Genomic DNA, 27,912 nt, shown 5'->3' with positions numbered 1-27,912 from the left:
CATCCCATCCTGCCAACATCTAACCCATTTATTTTGACGCCCGTGCGATGGAGGTCAGAACCGCGACCCCCAGCGTTGAAATCGCGCAGTTTTCTTAGGAGTGGCCGAGAAAAGCTTTCTAGACACACCACCGCTCAGAACAGACACGAAAAGGCCCCATGGGGCGGTATAAATAGCGCCAATGGAGCCCCCCCGCCTTTTCCGCTAGGGCGAGGATTACCATACATTTCGCGGTCTAAGGCGACAGTTCGCAGTGCAGTGAGCAACAGGAAATCGTTCTTGACAATCTTCGACTCTGCTGACAGGTTAGGACGTTTCAGCCCTTCTCTAGGGACATTTTGGGCCTGCATCCTGAATGGACATGATTTCACCTCTTTGAAGTGCAGTGTTATCCCTTGTGTATAGGTCGGAAGCACTAGGGATCTTTCGAAATCATCCGACGCACTTCGAACGCCATTCGAAGCATCGAAGGATGCTTACAGTTTTTCAGATCACCTGATCTGCGCTCTCCTGTGGCGTGGCCACTAGAGGGTGCGGCGTAGACTCATGCGTGAATACAACGGCAAAGTGTCCCTCTAAGAGCCTCCAATTCGGCAGTACCCTCGGTGGCAGCAGCCCTTGTTCATTGAGAATTTTCAGAATATTTCTTTACAGAACGAACATGTGAAGTAAACCTAGGCGCCAGAAGGCAGCAACTACTTGACACACCTGCGATTCCAGTTGCCGGCCTGAAAGCGCCTCGGACTACTTTACCCGTTGGCTTTATACACGTTCGTTTTTAAAATTCTCAGTAAAGGTGGGGGTCACAACGTTTTGCGCTACTGTGGATGTTACAGGAAACCTTTGCTTGAACCAGTCTCGCACCTTTCCGTGGTCATGCCGTAGCAGGGCGCAAAACAGGAGGGCTGGAAAAGCAAAAGCACCCGTTGCTGCCTCAGATTTCATCGAATGATTTTGAGCGGTGCCTAGTGGTCACAACCTGTGTGAGAGAGCAAAAATTTGCAGTCGCGCTGTTTTCCAAAGGGGGTGCGACCACGTAATTGTAGCTCTTTCATCACTCTCCCTCTAAGAGCGCACACCGCCGGTAGCTTTATAGTGATTCTCCTACACAGCCCAACAGCAGTTTGTCGTATGCTGTTTAACACCCCGTTTATACCTCTGTGTCGATACCCAGTCTCTCGCAATCTTCTGTTGACGCCAGTAAAATATTTTCAGTTGCATAAATGAAGCATGCTGTAAAAATGTCGTCTGTATATTCGTTTGGCTTTCTGGGCACTACATCATTGCTACACTGTACGTTAAATATTTATGCTGATGAGCCAAAACAAATAAGACCACACTATGAGAACTCGTAGGAGCCTCATGATCAACAATGCGCGCTGAGTGTTCTGAAACATGTACTCTGATGACACATCTGCCACGAATCTACGCCTATCCTACTACGCAGAGCCGGCAAGCCTGTGAACTCTTCGTTTCTGATGAAACGTGACCGTCCAGTACCTTGTCACCTACTCATGTTTTTACCGTCCTTCAACCGGTTTCCACAGATGCTCACGGCAGCAGCACGCGAATAGCTGACCAGCTTTGCAGTTTCCGTTCCAGGCGCCAGGCCATAACAATCTGCCCGTTGCCAAAGACACTGTAAATGGGTTTCTCTATTTGCGGCCCGTATCGCCGTTAGAATGTTTCCCCATTCTTCTCTGCTCCGTTTATATACTTCTCTTGTCACGTCATGCGCCAGAAACGCCAAAAGGCGGTGTTCAGTCTTGCGAAGGACTGTGGTTATATTATCTATATGTTGTTGTGACGAGAAATAGCTCATTGTGGACAGCCGTTCACCAATTCTAAGCGATGTGACACTTCACCGCGGACTTACCACAGCTGATTGTACACTGTTTTGCAACTTACGAGGCAATTTGTCATGACATACATAGTCCATTTCTGACGACTGCCTCAATAGATCTATCACAACTACATATTGGTCAATTTGATACCCTACTTATTAGTCTCACGTGATAGCATTTGTTGCAAAAACATACTAACAGCTGGCAATAAAAATAACCGCTAGCGTAACAATGTAGGATGAACGGTTCTGAATGACATTTGCAGTCAGAGATAAATTAGACCATTCACTGTGTGAGATGATACCCATTCAAATTGTTGACAGGTCAAAAAAAATAGGTGATACGCGGTACATTCTGCAGTTACACAGCTTATTTGACAAGTGTATGTGGACGTGAGAAAAGAAAATGAAAAGGCAGCTCCACTTCTGAGTTCCACAAAAATGAACAAAATTTCGTCACATTTAAACTGTGGCAGTAATGCTAATTTCAATACCTTGCAAGCAACGGTTTCTGCTGAGAAATCGCCTGACAGTAGTAACTAATGAACCTTTCCCTGTTTCACGTTCTACACATATATACATCAGCATAACCAATGACGTGACAGGGGCTTGCAATTGTTCAAATGATAACTAAATGAAACTTCGCTAATCCTCGATAGACACTGACAAACAGGATATGTTGTAAATAATTCGCTTTCGACTGCAAAACTGTAAACGACATTTGCAATTTAATCTTGACTGCAGGATAACCTACGAAAAGCAGCACATTTAAAACATGAAGCGAATAACAAAATTGTAGCTTTACTTGAAATAAACATGAGGCCGTTGACTCAGTCAAAAAATTCTTCTGGGTTTGAAGCCGCATTGTCGTCTGTAAAATTCCGACGTTTCGGCGACTATTGCAAGGCGCCTTCCTCAGGGTGTATTGCACCAATACTGGCTGCAATACACCCTGAGGAAGGCGCCTTGCAACAGTCGCCGAAACGTTGGAATTTTACAGACGACAATGCGGCCTCAAACCAAGAAGAATTTTGACGATAAGGATGAAATATTTTTGATTCAGTGTATAGTATTATTTGTTTTTTGACATATTTACCGTATTAAATAGTGTTGCTGTTCTACTGACATTTCTACCGGATTTACCCAACTAAAAGATGATGTTATTTCTGAAATTAGTCCTTCGAAAGATACGGGATATTATTACATCAGCGGACGAAACTTGAATAGGTATAAATCGATAATTATTCCTAATTCCATTCTCAGTTTAGCAGATGGCCGTCACTGTTAGATCAGCATTTGAATTTTCAACGATAACGTTCTTGAAAGCAAATCTAAACAATTAAACTTGTGTTCACTGTCAAAGGTGTAAGATTTTACGAAAATGGATGCAAATAAAAGCTCTTACTTTCTTGAATTCCGTGACCTACGGTTTAGCTACTCACTGTTGATTCGCGCAGACAGTACGACGCTAAGTTTAAGTCAAATCATGAACGAACCATGCGGTAGGGAGAAAATTAGCACCAGTATGATTACAGAAGGTATTACATAATAGTGGAAATCATTACAGGAAACGTTCAACGAAGTGTTCAGCCTTCTGCAACTTCCCTTTGTACCCAAGTGACGTTATTATACACTGAACAAACAAGAAAAGTATTACGTTGCGTTTCTGTGAGGCACGCAAGATGTTTACCATCTACACCACTGGCCATTAAAATTGCTACACCACGAAGATGACGTGCTACAGACGCGAAATTTAACCGACGGGAAGAAGATGCTCTGATATGCAAATGATTAGCTTTTCAGAGCATTCACACAAGGTTGGCGCAGGTAGCGACACCTACAACGTGCTCACATGAGGAAAGTTTCCAACCGATTTCTCATACACAAACAGCAGTTGACTGGCGTTGCCTGGTGAAACGTTGTTGTGATGCCTCATGTAAGGAGGAGAAATGCGTACCATCACGTTTCCGAATTTGATAAAGGTCGGATTGTAGCCCATCGCGATTGCGGTTTATCGTATCGCGACATTGCTGCTCGCGTTGGTCGAGGTCCAATGACTGTTAGCAGAATATGGAATCGGTGGGTTCAGGAGGGTAGTACGGAACGCCGTGCTGGATCCCAACGGCCTCGTATCATTAGCAGTCCAGATGACAGGCATCTTATCCGCATGGCTGTAACGGATCGTGTAGCCACGTCTCGATCCCTGAGTCAACAGATGGGGACGTTTGCAAGACAAGAACCATCTGCACGAACAGTCCGACGACGTTTGCAGCACCATGGACTATCAGCTCGGAGACCGTGGCTGCGGTTACCCTTGACGCTGCATCACAGACAAGAGCGCCTGCGTTGGTGTACTCAACGACGAACCTGGGTGCACGAATGGCAAAACGTCATTTTTTCAGATGAATCCAGGTTCTGTTTACAGCATCATGACGGTCGCATCCGTGTTTGGCGACATCGCGGTGAACGCACATTGGAAGCGTGTATTCGTCATCGCCACACTGGCATATCACCCGGCGTGATGGTATGGGGTGCCATTGGTTACACGTCTCGGTCACCTCTAGTTCGCATTGACGGCACTTTGAACAGTGGACGTTACATTTCAGATGTGTTACGACCCGTGGCTCTACCCTTCATTCGATCCCTGCGAAACCCTACATTTCAGCAGGATAATGCACGACCGCATGTTGCAGGTCCCGTACGGGCCTTTCTGGATACAGAAAATGTTCGACTGCTGCCCTGGCGAGCACATTCTCCAGATCTCTCACCAATTGAAAACGTCTGGTCAATGGTGGCCGAGCAACTGGCTCGTCACAATACGCCAGTCACTACTCTTGATGAACTGTGGTATCGTGTTGAAACTGCAGGGCAGCTATATCTGTACACGCCATCCAAGCTCTGTTTGACTCAATGCCCAGGCGTATCAAGGTCGTTATTACGGCCAGAGGTGGTTGTTCTGGGTACTGATTTCTCAGGATCTATGCAACCAAATTGCGTGAAAATGTAATCACATGTCAGTTCTAGTATAATATATTTGTCCAATGAGTACCCGTTTATCATATGCATTTCTTCTTGGTGTAGCAATTTTAATGGCCAGTAGTGTACAAACTAGCTTGCTTTAGTTGTGCAACTGTCATAATGCGTTTGATGGAAAAATTGTAATGAGAGTACCACGAACCCAGTTTCCTTTATTTGTAGAGCTTACAGTGAGGAAATTGAAAAGAGTGCAGTAAAGGTGAAAATATACAGAGTCCTTCCATAATTTTCAACTTGATAGCATTTCAGAGCTAAAATCTGTTGAGCATGGAGTTGGCGTGAATGTACTCGCGAACGCTGAGGTCTCCTGTTTGTGAATCCTTGCGGACGGAAGGTGAGACGTGCCGGCCGCCGGCTGCCGCAGGTTCGTGCCGGAGTCTGCGCGCTGGCTGCTGACGCAGGGCCGGCCGGAGGAGGCGAAGCAGATGCTGCGGCGCGTCGCGGCGGTCAACGGCGTCGCGCCCCCGGACGCCCTGCTGGAGCGCATGCTGCCCGCCGAGAAGCCGCCCAAGGACGCCAGGCAGCCCTCGCTGCTCGACCTCATGCGATACCCCAACATGCGGCGCCGCGCGCTCAACATCTTCTTCAACTGGTTAGCAGTTAGCTTTCTTACGTCACATCCACCTCCCCATCTCACTCTTCCTCTACCTTCCGATCTTAGCCACCGACCTCCTGAGCCTCATCCGTATCTCCCAACCTTCCTTCCTCCTCCTCCTCCTCCTCCTCCTCCTCCTTCTCCTCCTCCTTATCACTCTGAAGTCACTTGACGTAATGGTAACTAGCCGACTTGTTTACATAACACACAGCTAGCTTGTATCCTGGAAGTCTTTTACAATGGAATGACTCTATAAAACCTTCTCAATTTCCGTGTCATATCTCTTTGAATAAAACCAGCGTTTTCGATAAGTGTTCTGCTATTCTCGTCACGAGTAAAAAACGTCCGTCAGGACTGGAAGGTAGGGCGGAGCTAGTTAAGTAATGTTTCACTTGATTTCTTACAGCTCCTCAACTATAATTCTTAATGGTTTGTTACGCATACTGATGGGTAGGTAATTTATCCCTTTGCAAAAGTGTCCATAGTAATTTGTCCCAACAAGTCGCATTTCACAGCTAGATCTGTTTGAATTCCTACAGTCAAGTACGCTCAACGTACCCATACGTGAGGTAAGTTGAGCAAGGGTATGGGGCAAATGGAGCAATTACAAATTTAGGCAAGCCATGGGTTCAATGTTAGCTAGAGATGAAATAAAACTTCTGTTTGACAGTCAACTTTTTATTTATAGTCTTTTAATGACTTAACAGTAAAACTAAAAGTAATTTTCTTTTAATAATAAACAAAAATAAAATAGACAAAACATTAATGTATCATAAGACTAATTTTTTGATTAGACTCAGTCTTTCTGTTCAAAATCAGACTTGAATGTTTATGTCATTATCCGAGGTACCAGATTACTTTCGTTCTAAGTCAAAGGGTTTGGTTCAGCAACTATTGCTCAACTAACCCCAACCCAAGCCCGCCCGTCTAGCCGGGCGGTCTAACGCGCTGCTTCTCGAGCGTGAAGGCGTGCCTGTTCCGGCGCGAATCCACCAGGCGGATTAGTGTCTAAGTCCGGCGTGCCGGCCAGCGTGTGGATAGTTTTTAGGCGGTTTTCCATCTACCTCGGCGAATGCGGGCTGGTTCCCCTTATTCCGCTTCAGTTACACTGTGTCGGCAATTGCTGTGCAAACATCATCTCCGCATATGCGTACACCTTGATTACTCTACCACGCACACGTTTGGGGTTACACTCGTCCGGTATGAGACGTTCCCACGGAGTGGGGGGGGGGGGGGTCCACTGGGGGCCGAACCGCATAATAACCATGGGTTCGGTATGGGGCGGTGGTGGGGTGGGTGGACTGCTATGGCCTGTTGTGGGATTGTGAACCACTGAGGGCTACGGCGGGACGAAACCTCTCCATCGTTTCTAGGTCCCTGGTTTAATACAGTACAATACAATACAAACCCCTACTCAACAATTAATAATAAAAGTGAGATTTAGAAACAATGGTTAGAATTACATCCAAAATTTTGTACATATCAAAAATGTACTAAATTTATGTGAGTTTAACACTAACCTGATTGCAAACGGATAAAGTTTGGCAAGTGCAGAAGAAATATTCTGGTTTACGATTATTTTACTTTTTGATCACAAAATAAACAATGCACTCGTGTACTTCACTCGATCGACAAGTCGCCACTACCGGTCGCGCGACGGGTTCCCTCTCACGACCGCTTCTTTCCGCAATTTGATGCATTAGCGTGCGGTGAATAGTTTCCGAGATATTTCGTTAGCCCAACGTACCCTTATGCTCAACTATCCCCGCCCTACCTTATTCTATTTTCCTTTATTGTTATTTCAACTCTCCACGAAGGGGCGGGCTGACAGTGGATATAACCGCATTTCAACCACAGATTACACAAAAAGCATACAATATTATGTAAAAACAGATTGAGTGACGATTTTTTAAAAACTGCTTTGGTGGACGGTATCAACAATTTCTAAAAAATGATTAACTGAAGATTTTGAAAAACAAACTGGTGGACGATATTCATTACTTTTAAAAAGTTTGTAGATTATTTTGTATCATACTAAAAATGTAATTATGATGATAATTTGGATGTTGCTATGGTGAAAGGTGATGCTGGCAATACATGAGAATAGTCATGGCTCTGACAAAGATGGAGTGATGAGTGTGACAAGGGGCCCTATGGAACCACAGGAAGTAACTGAAATTCAGCAAGATGGAAGTGGGAGGGAAGGAAGGAAGGAAGGAAGGAAGGAAGGAAGGAAGGAAGGAAGGAAGGAACTTAGTGACCGCGGTTGGAAGAGGGGTATGTCTAGGGACGGATCGCATCGTTCGCAAGGGGAGTTCGTTGAAATTTCGGTGACTCTTACCGCATATCTGGCGCCTTTGGTCAGCTGTCGAACTGAGAGATCCTCGGGCTGACCAAATGAATGAAACGATGCAAGAAAACGAATAACATTGCGATGCTCTGTTCAAACTAATGAATGGCACTCAATGCTTACAATGGGTGGTCGCGAACAGTGACGACAGCGACAGCTGATGGTTCGTCTCGAAGTTCACACAGATTGAGGCAGACGTGGCATCGGCCAGAGCTTCTATGCCCAGGGTGGCACCACAATCTGGTCGTCTTCAGACTTAAAAGAAAAAAAGCGCCATCTGCGTTGGTGGCCGAGGAGATACACGCTACGTGAGGTATATATCTGACCACGTTCTGTTTCCAGATTCCGGTTCCTCAGTATGTTAGGAATCATTTTCGTAAAGCTGCTTTTCTGTTAAAAATTTCTTTAATGGTTTAACTCGCGATTGAATTTTTAAGTACTTGTAAATAAAATTAATAAGTACATTATGAATACGCCGTCAGGTTGTTAATTAATAAAGCATCCTGACTTCGTCAACTGATTTGCTTTTCTCTATTTGTTCCCGGACACGCATTGTTGTGACACGGTCTGGATAAATGGAAAAGAAAGAGAAAGCACATGTTTCTAATATGTGCGGGAATTGGATGTACGTCCTAATCTCCTCCTTCGAACTTTCTCAGTCCATTTCCTCCCAGCCCTCTGTATATCTCCTCTTCCCCCCTCTGGCTGATTTTGAGCCTTCTTTATGGTTATTGCAAATTCAGATTCCGTAGTAGTATTCAAATCACAAACCAATAGGCCGTAATTACAATTTTTGTTTGCGAATAACATTTCACTATTACATATTCTACACACACACACACACACACACACACACACACACACACACACACACACACACACATATCAAAAAAAGTTTTGTATCACCCTAGTTCCCAGCACCACTGAAGACAGACGTTGACTGTGGATGTTATATCACAGACACAGTCCCTTTGCTCAGAGGCGTCACTAAACCCGCTCAAATATGTAAACAACCATGCAGGAGCAGCGCCTATTAGACGGTCCGACAGCCTATCAGTTCCAGTCATTCCACCAGGGAGGAGGTACCCGGCTCGTGTTGTCTGTAGTTCAACCATGCCTAGACAGTCAATACCGCGGTTCCATCGCGTCCGCATTTCCCCTCATGGGACCTCCCGGCCAACAATGCCATACGATCATTTCATTTCATTTGTCACTTTGTGCCAGGAAGGGCTCTCAACAAGGGAAATGTCCATGCGTCTCGGAGTGAACATAAGCTATGTTGTTCGGACATGGAGGAGATACAGAGAGACACGAACTGTCGATGACATGCCTCGCTCAGGCCGCCCAAGGGCTACTACTGCAGTGGATGACCGCCACCAACGGATTATGGCTCGGAGGAACCCTGACAGCAATGCCACCATGTTGAATAATGCTCGTGGTGCAGTCACAGAATGCCGTGATACGACTCAAACTGTGCGCGATAGGCTGCATGATGAGCAACTTCATTCCCGACGTCCATGGCAAGGTCCATATTTGCAACCACCACACCATGCAGCGCCGTACAGAAGGGCCCAACCAAATACCGAACGGACCACTAAGCATTGGCATCACGTTCTCTTCACTGATGAGTGTCGCAAGTGCCTTCAACCAGACAATCGTTGGAGACGCGTTTGAGGCAACGCTGTCAGGCTGAACGCCTTAGACACACCGTCCAGCGAGTGCAGTGAGGTGGAAATTCCCTGGTGTTTTGGGGTGGCATTATATGGGGCTGACGTACGCCGCTGGTGGTCACGGAAGGCGCAGTAACGGCTGTACGATACGTTAATGCCATCCTCCGATCGATAGTGCAACGATATCGGCTGCAAATTGGCGAGGCATTCGTCTTCATGGACGAGAATTCGCGCCCCCATCGTGCACATCTTGTGAATTAATTCCTTCAGGATAACGACATCGCTCGACTAGAGTGGCCAGCATGTTCTCCAGACATGAACCCTACGGAAGACGCCCGGCGTAGAATGAAAAGGGCTGTTTATGGACGACGTGACCCACCAACCACTTGAGGGAACTACGCCGATTCGCCGTTGAGGAATGGGACAATCTGGACCAACAGTGCCTCGATGAACTTGTGGATAGTATGCCACGACGGATACAGGCATGCACCAATGCAAGAGGACGTGCTACTGGGTATTAGAGATGCCTGTGTGTACAGCAATCTGGACCACCACCTCTGAAGGTCTCGATGTATGGTTACACAACATGCAATGTGTGGTTTTCATGAGCAATAAAAAGGGTTGAAATGATGTTTATATTGATCTATGTTCCAATCTTGTGTAGAGGTTCTCTCGGAACCGAGGTGATGCAAAACTTGTTTTGATCTGTGTACAGATAGTTTATAGGCTACATATATTAAAGATAAATAGCCTGTGTCTGTCCGAATGTCCGAATGTTCATTAGAGTATAATGTAAAAATTTGGAGTAAATCAGTCAAGAACTTTTCGAGATTTTCAGTAATAACTTTTTCCCTTTGGATACTATATATTTACTTACATATTAGGTATATAATAACACGTTTTATCAAATTCCATGTTGTATCAAAATTTCAGAGCAATGTGTGAAGAACTTTCAAGAATCGGCCGGTGTGGCTGAGCGGTTGTAGGCGCTTCAGTCCGGAACCGCGCGACTCCTACGGTCGCAGGTTCGAATCCTGCCTTGGGCATGGATGTGTGTGATGTCCTTAGGTTAGTTAGGTTTAAGTAGTTCTAAATTCCAGGGGACTGATGACCTCAGATGTTAAGTCCCATAGTGCTCAGAGCCATTTGAACCATTTTGAACTTTCAAGAGATTTAAGATTTTGTACGAACGAATATATTCCTAACCGACTCTTTGTGTTCTTCTTCTGAGGCCGCCCAAGCGCGCGTCTCTGGACTCGGCGATCTTGGGAAGGTTCGTAAGAAGTGGTGTTAAAAGTAGCCTCCTTAATGACACATCGTGTGTTTTATGTGACGAGCCGTGGTTGGTTGTATGTAAGAATAAGAGAAGCAGCGAAATAAGATTAGAAATGTTGATCGAGAGTTAAGTGACAAACTAACTGCCTACATCAAATGCTCTGCTGTTAATTGTGCTTCAACTGTGTGAAATAAAAGGTACGCAAGCTCAGCGGCTGCCGTCTTGCTGCAGGTTCGTGAACAACGTGACGTACTACGGGCTGTCTTGGAACACGTCCAGCCTGGGCGGCAACGAGTACCTCAACTTCTTCATCTGCGGCGCGGTCGAGATCCCGGCCTACACGTTCCTGCTGCTGACGCTGAACCGCTGGGGCCGCAAGAGCATCCTGTGCGGCAGCATGCTGGCCGGCGGCGCCGTGCTGCTGCTCACCGCTGCTGTGCCAGAAGGTCAGGCCTCAGCCACGGCGTCCCGCTGAAACGCTCGCAGCCGCTGAAACAGTTCCCACTTACAAGGACCGGTGGGCTTCTGGCAACTAGGACCCGGCATGCAGACGATGTGCATCTCAAACGTGAAAAGCGCGCGCAGCGGGATAGTTTGGAACATAGTTTGTATCTACACATCATGTGCCCCTTTAGAAATACGGACCACAAGCGGTGAAATTCGAAGCTGCATACATAAAAACAAACCAACAAACTCTCTTACATTGTTATATTGGTTCTTCCGTTACTTCTTGGTGGAACAGCGTAATAATAAATGAAAAGCACAATGTTCCACAGGGTTAATTTATTCAGTTAACCCGATTTGGCGCCACGGGACTATTGTCCGACTTCGACTGATTAGCGTCGTCAAAGAAATACACAAGAACGGAAAAGATTGTAAACACCTATGTTTTTCGGTTAGACACCATTCAGTCATTGCTGCGTAATAATAATCTTTCGTCACGCAATATCCGCTTTTTTTTTTTAGTGTAACTTGACTTTTCCTGTTCTTTATACCTTGCCATTGAACTTCATATCTTTATTTATCTACCAGCAGGACAATGCAAACTGTCACACAGCTCGCAGTGTGCATGCCTGGTTCTAACAGCACCAGGATGAGGGCTCCATACTCCTCTTGCCATCAAACTCTCCTAACGCAATGTTGTTGTTGTCTTCAGTCCTGAGACTGGTTTGATGCAGCTCTCGTCCGCAGCTCGTGGTCGTGCGGTAGCGTTCTCGCTTCCCACGCCCGGGTTCCCGGGTTCGATTCCCGGCGGGGTCAGGGATTTTCTCTGCCTCGTGATGACTGGGTGTTGTGCGATGTCCTTAGGTTAGTTAGGTTAAAGTAGTACTAAGTTCTAGGGGACTGATGACCATAGATGTTAAGTCCCATAGTGCTCAGAGCCATTTTGATGCAGCTCTCCATGCTACTCTATCCTGTGCAAGCTTCATCTCCCAGTACTTACTGCAACCTACATCCTTCTGAATCTGCTTAGTGTATTCATCTCTTGGTCTCCCTCTACGATTTTTAACCTCCACGCTGCCCTCCAATGCTAAATTTGTGATCCCTTCATGCCTCAGAACATGTCCTACCAACCGCTCCCTTCTTCTTGTCAAGTTGTGCCACAAACTCCTCTTTTCCCCAATTCTATTCAATACCTCCTCATTAGTTATGTGATCTATCCATCTAATCTTCAGCATTCTTCTGTAGCACCACATTTCGAAAGCTTCTAGTCTCTTCTTGTCCAAACTATTAATCGTCCATGTTTCACTTTCATACATGGCTACACTCCATACAGATACTTTCAGAAACGAGTTCCTGACACTTAAATCTATACTGGATGTTAATAAATTTCTCTTCTTCAGAAACGCTTTCCTTCCCATTGCCAGTCTACATTTTATATCCTCTCTACTTCGACCATCATCAGTTATTTTCCTCCCCAAACAGCGAAACTCCTTTACTACTTTGTGTCTCATTTCCTAATCTAATTCCCTCAGCATCACCCGACTTAAATCGACTACATTCCATTATCCTCGTTTTGCTTTTGTTGATGTTCATCTTATATCCTCCTTTCAAGACGCTATCCATTCCGTTCAACTGCTCTTCCAAGTCCTTTGCTATCTCTGACAGAATTACAATGTCATCAGCGAACCTCAAAGTTTTTATTTCTTCTTCATGGATTTTAATACCTACTCCGAATTTTTCTTTTGTTTCCTTTACTGCTTGCACATTATACAGATTGAATAACATCGGGGAGAGGCTACAACCCTGTCTCACTCCCTTCCCAACCACTGCTTCCCTTTCGTGTCCCTCGACTCTTATAACTGCCATCTGGTTTGTGTACAAATTGTAAATAGCCTTTCGCTCCCTGTATTTTACCCCTGCCACCTTCAGAATTTGAAAGAGAGTATTCCAGTCAACATTGTCAAAAGCCTTCTCGAAGTCTACAAATGCTAGAAACGTAGGTTTGCCTTTCCTTAATCTTTCTTCTAAGATAAGTCGCAGGGTCAATTTTGCCTCACGTGTTCCAACATTTCTACGGAATCCAAATTGATCTTCACCGAGGTAGACTTCTATAAGTTTTTCCATTCGTCTGTAAAGAATTCGTGTTAGTATTTTGCAGCTGTAGCTTATTAAACTGATAGTTCGGTAATTTTCACATCTGTCAACACCTGCTTTCTTTGGGATTGGAATTATTATATTCTTCTTGAAGTCTGAGGGTATTTCGCCTGTCTCATACATCTTGCTCACCAGATGGTAGAGTTTTGTCAGGACTGGCTCTCCCAAGGCCGCCAGCGATTCTAATGGTATATTGTCTACTACCGGGGCCTTGTTTCGACTCAGGTCTTTCAGTGCTCTGTCAAACTCTTCACGCAGTATTGTATCTCCCATTTCGTCTTCATCTACATTCTCTTCCATTTCGAGAATATTGTCCTCAAGTACATCGCCCTTGTATAGACCCTCTATATACTCCTTCCACCAATCTGCTTTCCCTTCTTTGCTTAGAACTGGGTTTCCATCTGAGTTCTTGATATTCATACAAGTGGTTCTCTTTTCTCCAAAGGTCTCTTTAATTTTTCTGTAGGCAGTATCTATCTCACCCCTAGTGAGATAAGCCTCTACATCGTTACATTTGTTCTTTAGCCATCCCTGCTTAGCCATTTTACACTTCCTGTCTATCTCATTTTTGAGACGTTTATATTCCTTTTGCCTGCTTCATTTACTGCGTTTTTGTATTTTCTCCTTTCATCAATTAAGTTCAATATTTCTTTTGTTACCCAAGGATTTTTAGTAGCCCTCGTCTTTAAACCTAATTGATCTTCTGCTGCCTTCACTACTTCATCCCTCAAAGCTGCCCATTCTTCTTCTACTGTATTTCTTTCCCCTATTTGTGACAATTGTTCCCTTATGTTCTCCCTGAAACTCTGTACAACCTCTGGTTTAATCAGTTTGTCCAGGTCCCATCTCCTTAAATTCCCACCTTTTTGCAGTTTCTTCAGTTTTAATCTACAGTTCATAACCAATAGATTGTGGTCAGAGTTCACATCTGCCCCTGGAAATGTCTTACAATTTAATACCTGGTTCCTAAATCTCTGTCTTACCATTATATAATCTATCTGATACCTTCTAGTATTTCCAGGTTTCTTCCGTGTGTACAACCTTCGTTTATGGTTCTTGAACCAAGTGTTAGCTGTGATTAAGTTATGCTCTGTGCAAAATTCTACCAGGCGGCTTCCTCTTTCATTTCTTTCCTCAATCCATATTCACCTATTACGTTTCCTTCTCTCCCTTTTCCTACACTCGAATTCCAGTCACCCATGACTATTAAATTTTCGTCTCCCTTCACTACCTGAATAATTTCTTTTATCTCATCATACATTTCATCAATTTCTTCATCATCTGCAGAGCTAGTTCACATATAAACTTGTACTACTGTAGTAACTGTGGGCTTCGTGTCTATCTTGTCCACAATAATGCGTTCACTATGCTGTTTGTAGTAGCTTACCCGCAGTCCTATCTTTTTATTCATTGTTAAACCTACTCCTGCATTACCTCTAACGCAAAGTAATAGAAAATCTATGGCACTTCTTCGATTGGACTGCTTGCGCCATGGATCCTCAATGGAGAAACCTAGGGCAGTTGACCACGGGACTGGAGTATGCGTGCCTCCACATCCTTGTCGGCACCTCACAGGACCTCATTGACGCTCTCCCTGCACCTCCTCCAGCGGTCCCCATTGGATAATGTGACTATTTAGGCTTTTGACAGATGGTCACAATGTGACTGGACAGTGTATGTATGCAGAATGAGATTTTCACTCTGCAGCGGAGTGTGCGCTGATATGAAACTTCCTGGCAGATTAAAACTGTGTGCCGGACCGAGACTCGAGCTCGGGACCTTTGCCTTTCGCAGGCAAGTGCTCTACCAAGTTTGGAAAGTAGGAGACGAGGTACTGGCGGAAATAAAGCTGTCAGGGTGGGGCGTGAGTCGTGCTTGGGTAGCTCAGATGGTAGAGCACTTACCCGCGAAAGGCTAAGGTCCCGAGTTCGAGTCTCTGTCTGGCACACAGTTTTAATCTTCCAGGAAGTTTCGATGTCTTCACTGTTTGCAGCGTCCTCCCAACACGCTGTATATAACTACTGGCAGCGCAATCACTTGCCATCTGTGAGAGGTTACTGCACATTGACGTCGAGCGTAGGCAGTGGTCATATTAGTGTGACTGAACCATGTAGAACGAACTGCTGTTATATAGTACAAAAAGGTGATTGAAAGAAATACTCAACGAGACGAACAGAAATGAATGTCTTATTCAGAGACAGTAATTAAACTGAATTCACCACTATTCATGATGGTACTTTAAGTACTGTGGTCGTGATGGTACTCTCGACATTACAAAATGCGGAACATCGTTCTTAATAGGCTGTGTGATCATCATGGACGGCAATACGTGCTCCGTAACTTGCGCGAGGTTGGTATGGAGTTCTAGTGTTGGGGTGATCCATTCGTCCACTATCGCTGTTGGCAACCGGTGGACGATTGTTGGTACATATGAACTTTCTGCAATACATCTCCTCAACGCATCGCACATGTGCTCGATGGGATGTAAGTGGCGGCAAAGGGCATGCCACTCCATTCGCCGAACATCCTCTCATTTCCAAGAGCTGTTCCATCTGCTCATTTCGATGTGATCGCATATTGGCACCCATAGAAAATGAATTCAGGACCGAATGCACCCTTGAAAGGACTCATGGAAAAGCAGTATAGTGTCACAATAGCATTGACCGAAGTGTATACTGTGTGGAAAGACTTAGAGATCAGTACTCCCACGCAATATTATGCCTCTTCATATCGTAACAGCTGGACCACATACAGTTCGGCAGTGCTGGACGTACCCTTATATACCAAGAGACGGGAACACACAATGCGAACATGATCGCTTTGTTGGTCCAGGTTTTACCACGCGGGAACGCATGATGATGCTTGGTCGTACTGACTTCCAGATCTTTGAACATGGTACTCTCACTGGTCAGTATTATTGTGACACTGTATTCCTTCTCCGTATGCTTCCTTTCAGGAATGCATTCAGTCCTGATGCCATTTTTATGGATGATAATGCACGACCACATCGAACAGCGCAGGTGGAGGAGCTGTTGGAATGCAAGCACGCTAATGCTCATGTATTACGGTGAATTGCAGAATGTGGTGCCACACAACGTGGTACTATACAAAACTGGCGCTAATAGCATAGACACATAGGAACACACACACGACACAGATATGTAAGTCCACGGTATTGGTGGTAAGTTGAGAAAAACGTCCCGAAACACATCTGCTACAAAACGCCATTGTTTCCTGCGCATGTACCCCGACACCAGTATGGGATATGATCACCATACACACGTACACAGGCCGCATGACGGGTTGGCATACTCTGGTTCTGGTGGTCGATCAGCTGCTGGGATATAGCCTCCCATTCTTGCACCAGTGCCTGTCGGAGTTCCTGTAGTGTCGTAGGGTTTGAAGACGTGCAGCGATACGCCGACCGAGAGGGTCGCAGATGTGCTCGATGGAGTTTAGGTCTGAAGAACAGGCAGGCCACTCCATTCGCCTGATATCTTCTGTTTCAAGGTATTCCTCCTCGATGGCAGCTCTGTGGGGCCGTGCGTTATCATCGATCAGGAGGAGGGTGGGACCCACTGCACCCCTGAAATGCGGACATACTACTGCAAAATGACGTCCCGATACACCTGACCTGTTACAGTTCTTCTGTCAAAGACACGCAGGGGTGTACGTGCATCAATCATAATCCCACCCCACACCATCAAACCACGACCTCCATACTGGTCCCTTTCAATGACATTAAGGGGTCACACCAGATGAAAACCCGGCGAGAATCACTGTTCAGACTATACCTGGACTCGTACGTGAAAACCTGGGACCACTGTTCAATGATCATGTACTGTGTTCTTGACACCAGGCTTTACGGGCTCTCCTGTGACCAGGGGTCAGTGGAATGCACGTTGCAGGTCTCCGGGCGAATAAACCATGTCTGTTCAGTCGTCTGTAGGCTGTGTGTCTGGAGACAGCTGTTCCAGTGGCTGCGGTAAGGTTCCGAGCAAGGCTACCTGCAGTACTCCATGGCCATCTGCGAGCACTGATGGTGAGATATCTGTCTTCTTGTGGACGTCCCGCACTTTAGCGCCTGTACACGGTTTCTGCCTGCTAGAATCGTTGCCATAATCTTGAGATCACACTTTGTGGCACACGGAGGGCCTGTGCTACAACCTGCTGTGTTTGACCAGCCTCCAGTCGCCCTAGTATTCCAACCTTCATAACGTCATCAATACGTGTTCTTTGAGCCATTTTCAACACACAGTCACCATTAGCACGTGTGAAAACGTCTGCGCACTTACTCGCTGCACCGTACTCTTACGTGCACCAACACACCTCTGCGTACGTGGACTGCTCCCAGCGCCACCATGCGACGACCGCAGGTCAAATGCCCCGCGTGGTCATAGCTCGAGGTGATTTAAACCGGCAAACCGTTCACCAGAGCGTTGTTTCTCCATGTATCAGCATTATCCTTAACTTATGAGCATGACTGTATACTCGGCCTCCCGTTCCCTCGACTTGAATCCCGTCGGCTATGTGCGGGATGCGTCGAGCAGACGTTTTGCAGCATGTCTGCATGCACCAACGGCGACTTAGGTGTTGTCAACCATACTGGTGGAGAAATGGAGCACCCTACTGAAAACACTCATTACCGGCCTCGCTGCCAGAACAGAAGCACGTTGCAGAGCATGCATTGCCATCAGTGGTAGCCACACACCCTGTTAAGAACCAAGCACCACTTTTTTGTAACGTGCAAGGGACCATCACGAATATGCAATGGCTTCAGTGTAATTATTGTCTTCGAATGAAATTGTCATTTCTGTTAGTCTCATTTCTTTCACTTACTTTCTGTATTATGCTGTAGCAGTTCCATGTATGATCAAAGTGTCATAGAGCTATGTTACTTGACATGACACATCATGAGAAAGTTACTTTTGTCCTTCAGTTTTGTGCACCAGCACATGCCACGGTCGGATGCCTTATCGCAGCCCATTCAGTCTGTAGTCTTTCATGAACACATGATGAGATAATGTCATTAATACGGTATGCTGCCGAACATAAAAGTAATTTCAATATAAACCGGCGGCGCGTACTTTGGTTTCATATCTAAGTTAGAGAGTAGATAGTGTACTCCTTGAAGAAGGCCAAGAAGGAATGTGACTATATAATAACCGATGGCAGAATAACAACGTTGACACAAATTGACGAAAGTTTGTACAGAATGACAACATACAGAGCTTAACTCATTAAAGAATTCTTATATTATTAAAATGCTTTAATGTAATGTTTAGTTACAATAAAATGATTTAATATCATTTGTTTGGATCAGTGCTTCGTATAACACTTTTGCATAACGCACTAGGAATTGCAAATCAGAAAAAAGTATAGCAAAATGAAAGAATATGTTCGAAAGTTTGGAAAGTGCTTATCATGCAATTAATTTAAGAACTATGATAGCAACAAATTTTCATAACATTGACATAATTTACACGACATAAAATCAAAGTGTTCAATAATAATCATCATCATCAATATCGCACTAACCACTTGGTTGTGAACACAGGTCTGGGAAAGCATGCAACTGAAGACAATATTTTTTTTATTTAGATGTAGCTCGTAATTTTTTGAATTCCTTGCAGTTTTTGAATTAATTGCCATTTTTTTTTCGAGACTTTTATTTTTCGTGCTATTTTATCCTCCAAAAACTCTCTCTGAAATTTGAAAACTGATGTATGCAAAAATACAAATGCTTGTACCATTTTTATTTTTTAAAATTGTTCTCTGGTAGAGGGGCTTAATTATGACTCCCATGATACTGCCGAGCTTGCTTTCTATCCACTGTAAATATCTCCTGCAGGATAATGTCGCGGTTGCCCCACCAGCTCAAACATTGCCCTATTAACAAGTGGGTTCACTACCACATGTGGAATTCGTTGTAATCTTATCCCTGCAGTTAGCATATTCCAATTTTTTTTCTTTGTCTCGACCTTGCCTTGGCTGTGTTCCTGTACCCACATGTGAGAGCGATGTTTTCTGTAGCCAACAGATTGTTGATGGTTCTACATTAACCTATATGCCTTAGTAATGTCTGATTGGTTGGGCGAGTGATTGGTTGGGCGAGTGAAGGTTGGGCGAGTGATTGGTTGCATTATGATCTGCACATTTGGAATCTGCCATAGTCAATGTGATTCCTATCAACAAAACATTCTTGCACATTGTAATTGACTCTGTATACATGTACATTATACTCCACAAGCCACCTAATGGTGTGTGGTAGAGGGTACTTTCGGTACCACTCTCTGATCCCTTCAACCCTGTTCCACTCGCGAATAGTGCGCGGGAAGAATGATTGTCGGTAAGCCTCCCATGACGGCGGCGGCGGTTTCCCCAAGTAGAGTAATACATGGTACATCCTTGAAGCCAGATTGTACCACGTGCCAGGCACCATCACTTGGAACAATCTATATTGCTGATCAGCCAACATGGTTCACGGTACACATTTCCAGCTGCAGATTGCCTATCTAACGGCCTCCAGGGTCAACAAAAACTGATTTTCAGTATTCTATATAATTATCAACCGAATTTAATAATTTAAATTGCTGTCATAATCTGCTCATTAAGAGGTATAAGCTGATGTTAAAACCTTAACACAGCGAGACTAGTATTACTGTTAGGTACTGTGTTCAAGTCTCGCAGTGAAACGCAAATTACTCAGACAATAGTCATCCAGGATAAAAATTCAGCTTCAGCCAGGAGTTCTAATTTAACAGTTCTTTAATACTAATTCTGTTCACAATGCTTCTGTAGACAGTATCTTTGTATAGCATTGAATGTACGTGCAGAACTATATCATTGTGTGGCACACATTTAACGAGATATAGCATCATAAACACTGAGAGGCATGAAAAATTAGTTTTGCTTGGAAACGAGCGCAAATTACAGGGACATCACTTATCTAGTGTTCGATAATGAGAGCACTTAGCGACTTCCAACAGACTTTAAACGCAGTTTCAAACCTTTTGCAAACTTCTCACCGCTTATATGCTTAACATCGAACCTAGAACACATCCACTCATTTGTGACGTAATCAGACGTTTGAAGCTGTTTTATAGAGTGATTTGGATTCTTAACACGGTGGGGGGTGTGGAGTGGCGGAGTTTACTGGTTGTAGACTTTGTTGTGGAGCATCGTCCAGTAGACTCTACCTCCACTGGCCAGTACAAAGACCGGTAATGTCCCAGATAAGCGCAGGCAGGAATGTTGAGATCTTTGCAGTTACATGAGTGCACTCCCTCCTATACAACTACTACCACTAGTTCAGTCGCTTATGACTGCATAAACTTGGACAAATAATGCGGGGCATGATTGACAGTAAGTATAGTTTTAAATTAAAATTTAAAAAAAAATGTTACATCATCGTTACGTTTACAAGGAAGCCTGGAGCTTAATCGAATTTTCAACGTAATTTGCAACTGTGTTAAGGTCCTTATTGTATTGCATGACCGGCTTCTGAAATCCATCCTCATAGAAACCTCCGCCTCTTTTTTGACTAATCCTGAACTGACGTTTGAACGTCGTGATCTGCCTCGTAGAGCTGACCCTCTTTAAGTGCAAGAACAAATTATCACTAGGTGCTAGATCAGGGCCATATGGAGGGTGATAATGTTGCTGCGTCCTTGACGCCGGAAGGTGGGAGATGTGTGAGTGCACTGACGCGAGTTTCCGGGTTGCAGATGCGCTGTGGCTGAAGATAACGCTGGTGATGGCGGGCAAGCTGGCGGTGACCGCGTCGTACGGCACGGTGTACATCTTCACGACGGAGCAGTTCCCCACCGTCATCCGCAACGCGGCGCTGGGCACCAGCTCCATGTGCGCACGCGTCGGCGGCATCATCGCGCCCTACCTCAACTTGCTGGTGAGCGCGCCTGCCAACCGCATGGCCCAGTTTTTCGTCCCCACAGCCCCCCTGTCTGGATTCCTATTTATTTTGTGTTGAGGCCTGCCTATGTTTTGTTGCACACTTCACAGAAAGTGAGCCCTCATCAGATACTCAGATCGACAACTCCTGTGAAATACTCCATCTCTCCATCCTGTGGTTGTTGGTAGTTCAGGTCCATTGCTTCATTTTTTTCTTTGACTAAGTTGTTCTTTAACTAACAAATCACAAACAAAAACTCCAAGTAGTGTTTGTTTATTATTGCTCGATTGAAAAACTGACGCCTTGCTTAGTCAGTGTTGCCAACGGATTATTTAATAATATCGAAAAATCTGAATCACCGGCCTAATCAGCTCAATATTCTCGAAAACTGTCCACACAACTGCCCATATTCAGCTGAGGCTTACTCTGGTGGCTTTTGACCTCATTCCCTTGGAGTCAAACAAGGCCTACTTCAGAATCACGCCATGTTTTGCGAATCAAATTTAATTCTATATAATTTTCATTTAAGCAGACGACCAATTAGGTGGATTACTCAATGCATATAAATGACATTAGGAGTCCCTCATGAATTGTCGACACTGTTGCTATGTAAACTGTGTTTACAACACATAGAGTCAGAACATAGAAACGACATACCATGAAAGAATTAAGTGTATAGGACAGGAAATGTTACATGTGGTGTACGTGTATATATAACCAAATGGTTACAATTTCAAGAAACCTGGATATTTTATTCGAGAGAAAGATCTTCACAAATTGAGCAAGTCAGTGATGCATTGGTTTACCCCTGGCCCCTATCCAGGCAGTTATTCGACTTGACATTGATTGGAAGAGTTATTGGATGTTGTCCTGAGGGATATCAAGCCAAATCCTGTCCAGTTGGTGCGTTAGATCTTTAAAATCCCGAGATGGTTGGACGACTCTTAGCGATCTGGTGACCTTGCTGGCTAAGTTAAGGTTTGGAAAGCTTGAGGAGAAGCAGTAGAAACTGTCACCAAGTGCAGTTTGCCATTATCTTGCTGATGTGCAAGCTCAGGGTCATCAAGCAACTATTGTGCTGCAAGGGTACCCCAGATAACAAGCAAAGGGGTCCTGGTATGAAAAGAAATGACACCACAGACCGTCACTCCTGGTTGTCATGCTATATGGCAGGTGACAGTCCGACTGCTATCCCACCAGTATCCGAGCATCTCCAGACACGTCTTTGCTGGTCATCATGGTTGTGTTCAGAATGGGACTCATCACTGAAGACAACTGTACTCCAGTCAGAGAGATTCCAGGCCGAAGACGTGTCTGGAGATGCCCCCGACAACGGTGCGATACCAATCTGTCGCCCACCATATGGTCTGACAACAATGAGTGGTGGTCTGAGGTAGTTTCTCTATTCACAGCAGTACCATTTCAGTTGGTATCCACAGCAACCTTGCAGCACAGTGGTACCTTGACGACATTCTATGCCCCATTTTTTTGCCCTTCATTGCAAGATACGAGAATATTGAGCAAGATAATGCCTGGCCACACTCTGAATGGGTTTCTACTACTAGTATTTGTACTCGTCAAATTCTACCTTGGCTAATAAGGCCTGGTCACCAGGTCCCTCCCCAGTCGAAAACTTTTGTAGCTTTATGGGCAAGACCCTCCAATAAGATCAGAATTTTGACGATCTGATGCACCAGTTGGAAAGAAATTGACATGAAACATCTCAGGAGGACACTGAACAACTCTATCAGTCAGTTCCAAGTTGAATAACTGCTCACATATGGGCTGGAAGTGGACCAACGTGTTATTGACTTGCTCAGTTTGTGAAGCTCCTTCCCTTGCACAAATCATCCACTTTTTCTGAAATTGTAATATATTGGTTTTTGTCTGTACATTTACATCACATTCACAGATTTCAGTCTCATACAGTTAAGTCCTTCAAGGTATGTCTTTCTTTTATCTTAGAGTGTATATGGACTGAATCAGGTTGATAGGCTAGAAACATACTCAAACACAAAAATCACCAAAATAGTAAAATAAAAGCAAACAATGTTATTGTGGTGTGTATTAAACAATTCTGTTAGATCAGAGTATTATGAAATTGAAATTAGATTTTTGTCTATGAAAAGTCTTATTAAACACCTTAGTTTACCTTTATTGATATAATTAACTAAATAATTAATTAATAATTAAAATATTGTCTTTCAATAAAACTAGTAACCAGCTTTTTGACCTTTTGCTTCAATTGAGATACATAAACTGCTTCAGAAGCTTTTCTAAAAATGTGTCAGAATCAAGATGAGCAGTGTTCTCATATCAGACTTTCAAGAATTAATTCATGGAAGCTATCCTTACAGTGCCTGTTGTCATTGCAAACAATTCTGACTTCACATGTGTTAGTAAATCTGGGAATAATTTCTAAAACAAATATGGACTACACAAAAAAAGATGAATGCAAGTAAAGAGATTCACATGGAAAGGGATGGATAATTTCAAGCAATTTTATGTAACACCCAAGTGTGTCTGATGTGTCACATCAGAAACAACTTCTATAACATAGAATTTTTGGTATAATTCATGTTGTGAAGGTAGTAACTGAATTCTATTAATCCAGCCCAAACATCTACAGTAGCAGAAAGGGTTTCACCTCTGCAATTCCTTAAAGGTAGCGGCTGCACACTATCATTCTTAAACACATTTAACAGAGTGGCATTAAAAAATGTGGCAATACAATAAGAAACAACGAATAACATTTTAGTATGTTGTAAAATAGTACTCAACTATGGTACAATTTCATGTGTGTCACTTGATGTCCTACAACTAATACAATGATACCTAAATAACTTTGCTCTCTTGACAGTTCATGATATTGTCGCTAGAATTGCTAGTAATGCTGTTGACACTTTTGATAGTCCAATTACTACATAATGATTATTAAGTCATAAGGTAGTCTTCACAGTACTTTCCTCAGCTAACATCAGGCACTGAATAGAACACTCTAACAGCTGGAATGTAACTGTCTGAATATCTGCTGCACTTCGTGTTTTGGTGCCTGTTGATGGAAGAATTTCCTTGTCCACTAGTACAAGGTGCAAGCAATGTAGTTTCTAGTTGACAGTGTTCCCTATTGGCTGTTGTCCACACTACTGGAGGATGTACAGGGTGGAGTAAATAAAAGTGGCCCAGACATTTTGAAACTGTTTGTGGCAGCATTAACAGAGAAGAAAAAGACTTACAGTTACTTCCAACAGGATGGAGCAACTGCCCATATAACCAGCCAAACCTAGGAGCATGTTTACACAATCTTCATGCCTGACAGAGTTATTAGCAGAGGTCAGTTCGGTCATGGCCTGAGCTGGCCACCCAGGTCACCTGATTAGTCAATGTGTGATTACACTGTGTGGAGAGCCCTAAAGTCTAAGGTGAATTGCAACCATCCTCATAGTCTTCATGAACTGCAGAACAAAATTTCAGAAGAGACGGCAGCAATTACAGCAGTCTAGCTTTGATCTGCCATCAGTAACTTGCTGAACAGGACCCAAAAGTGCTAAGAGGTGAATAGCGGTCATCTCCAACATCTGCTGTTGTCAGGTTAGTACTGTATTTTCTTTCCTCTGCATTGTTTCTTTGACCTCGGAACTCTGTTTTTTGGGCCACTTCTATTTGCCCCATCCTGTATATGAAACATTGGAGAAAGTAGTGCAGAAGCAGGAAGAGGTCTGCCTTTATGGGTGCCATCTGGTGACTGCTGCTAGGAACTGAGAGATGCCTGCAAGTAGTTGTGCCTGTTTGGTGGTGGCCTCTCATGGTATTTGTTTTGTACCTCTTGCTTGGTGCACAGCACTTTACAAAGGAGTTTTCATCTGAAACAATAGATTTGGAATAAATCAATTGCACAAAGTCACTCTCAGATTTATGAAAGGAACAGCGAGTTTAATAGAATTATATTTGTGTTCATAAATATGTACTCCATTAGTAGTTGGAAATTACGTTATCACTGTTGTCTTGTTTTTCTGTGGGAAGATATTACTTGTAAAATATGCCAGGATATTCCTTTCCATTTTTCCAGTACATATTTGTCAACGTTTCTGCGGTCACTTACATGTTGGTCATTAATGGTTAAGAAAAACATCTGAAAGCTCTGATGCCACACAGATGTTTTGTTCTTTTCACTAGATGCCTATGAATGCAGTAATGACATTTGCTTCAAAATGTACTGTCATGCTCAGCCTCTGAGGAATCTTAAGTAATGTCCATTATATACCACTAATTGCTTCATCACTTATTTACAAACAAATGGGCAACCCAGCTGCACAACAGATTCTCTACATGATAACCATAGTGCACAATTTGTTACTTCAATAAAGATGGGAATGGTTAGGTGCAAAACACTAGTTACTGACAGTCCCCCAAATGTGTTCATTAGTGGGAAGCAAAATGAATTCAGTCACTCCAATTTCTGTAAATCATCTTCGAGAACAGGATTATTTTAGAGCACATTTCATTAATCATGAGGTTTCTCCTGAAAGTAACTTTCTCACCTTTCTCACATAGGCAAAAGCTGTGACCTGTAACTGCGAAAGCTAAATATACATGCAATAGAGATTGATGGTTTTTACCATAATTTGAAATGGTTGGAAATTTACTATCATGTAACTAGCAGTATGGCCATTTTATCCACTACAAATGGCAGCTCTCATTACTTCTTCCTTTATTATCCTCTTGAACTCACTGGAAGTGTCACTGATGGAAATTAAACGCCACCTCTTGATAATGTGTGGGCTAGACATGATATACAAATAGATTTTGCATTGTTGAAGAATACTTTTTTTAAAGTTTGTGGAAATATCTATGTTGAGAGCAATGCAATGAGCACCCACCTCTCAACAATGATGACTGTGTCTTGAATAGAACTATTGATTCTCAATTATCAAACTTTTAATTTTTAGTTTATTTTTGTACTGTTGTAAAATTTTGGCCATTGGCTATTTACAAATTTACCATTAAAAGTATATTTATTAAAACAATACCAGTACTAGATCTTAAGGACATCTTTTTTAGTTAAAGTTAAAAAACAGTGACTAAGCATGGCATAAATTACATGGGATACAATAACTTGTTAGAAAAATTTGTCAGCTTCATGATCAAAAGTCTGTGCTGCCAGATATTTTTTATTGAAATTTGACCTTTCCATCATATAGTCGTCTTCCTTGTACACATTTACACAAAATACACATTAATAGCATCAATATTTAGGTACTGAACAGGTCACATAATAACATGAGTGTGTAGATGCAAGTTTTGCAATAGTAATAGAATAAGCATTGCTATCATTCAGTGGAGGGAGCTGTTACAAAGAACTGATGTCAAGGGTGCATTGTGTCTTTACAAAAATGATATACACAGGTGTCAAAAAATTTCTGTTAGTACCCTTTCCACCTTCCTAGTACATGTAAATGAGTCAACAGAGACAGCACTTAGTATTAATGACTTAATGCAAGTTCTGGCACAAAATACGTAAAAGTAAATTAATGAATGTATAGGAAGGAATAAGAGTTTATAATTATCTCAGTTTTGTATCAGTTCTGTGCTGCCTCTGAGCTCACCAACTCTGTCATGGTTACAAGACAAATGAAGATGCAGTACAGATGATATGAAGAAGCCTTAATTCTGAAACAATGTGTTTTTAATATGAAGATGCAAAATATTGACATACATTTTATCATTTTATTATTTTATTTAAATTAGTACATTATTTATGCTAGAATTCCAGTATTAGTCAATCCACTGCTCCTAGCCCTATATGCACGTTGTCAAGTAAATATGAAATACATACAACACATCTGTGTATCATCACCACAACAGGCAGTTACATGCATTAATTCAGGATCTGCCTTAAGAGAGATAGAACATGTAGTAGATATTGACTACAACAAGTAGATATAGATGCTTATGTTATGAAATCTTAAGGGTTTCATCATTCAGCACAAAATGAACAAGAGTTAGTTTCACAGGTCCTGGATATGCACTTTCCTGTGACTATAGTCCCAGGGAATAAAAGGTGCTCCCCTCCCCCTTCCCCCTCCCCCCCAAACCCCATTGTCTGAACAAGGTTTTCAGGTGATTTCCCTTCATTGCAGGTCAACTGTTGTAACTGGAAATAGTCTCCCATATATATCACACACAGTACAAGGGAAATGTACAATCCTCAGAGTACATGTCCAAGCCAACATTCAACAAATGGTGACTGACAACTGGTACACAAAACTATATTCCACCAGAGCACTTTTTACATACAGCAAACTCAACAAGAAATCTGACACTGATAGAGGAGGTGAAGCCAATAAATATATTTACTTTCCAAATCTTTGTTCATGGCCCATATTTCTAAACCTGCCCAAGGAACTGAGTTGAGCTATAGTAAAGTGACCACCTGGCTTGTGTTACAGGGAGAAGTATTTAAGTTTGCATATGCCACATGCACTCTAAAACTAGGAGGATGTCACAGCTTAATTGATTTCATGTAAAGGTGCACTGCTCTGCTGATACACAAGGCACGTAATATCATAGGAAACAAATACAACCTGGCCAGTCAGACAGTCATCTCATTTTTCAAATATGGACCAGAGTCG

General features: G+C 43.4%; 1 protein-coding gene across 4 annotated transcripts in view; it reads left to right on the top strand.

Moving 5' to 3' along the window:
• Positions 1-27,912, top strand: part of LOC126160382 (organic cation transporter protein-like) — a 261,617-nt gene that overhangs the window by 214,380 nt on the left and 19,325 nt on the right. For all 4 annotated transcript variants that reach the window (XM_049916919.1, XM_049916913.1, XM_049916927.1 and 1 more), the window contains exons 7-9: positions 5,244-5,471; positions 11,002-11,216; positions 21,096-21,277. In XM_049916919.1, the coding sequence (XP_049772876.1) occupies positions 5,244-5,471; positions 11,002-11,216; positions 21,096-21,277 (625 nt within the window). The remainder of the gene's footprint in view (positions 1-5,243; positions 5,472-11,001; positions 11,217-21,095; positions 21,278-27,912) is intronic.

The sequence above is a fragment of the Schistocerca cancellata genome, chromosome 1 (genome assembly GCF_023864275.1).
Source record: "Schistocerca cancellata isolate TAMUIC-IGC-003103 chromosome 1, iqSchCanc2.1, whole genome shotgun sequence".
NCBI classification, from domain to species: Eukaryota; Metazoa; Arthropoda; class Insecta; order Orthoptera; family Acrididae; genus Schistocerca; species Schistocerca cancellata.
The sequence above is the reverse complement of the archived record's forward strand: the minus strand, read 5'-3'. Positions and strand labels throughout refer to the sequence as shown.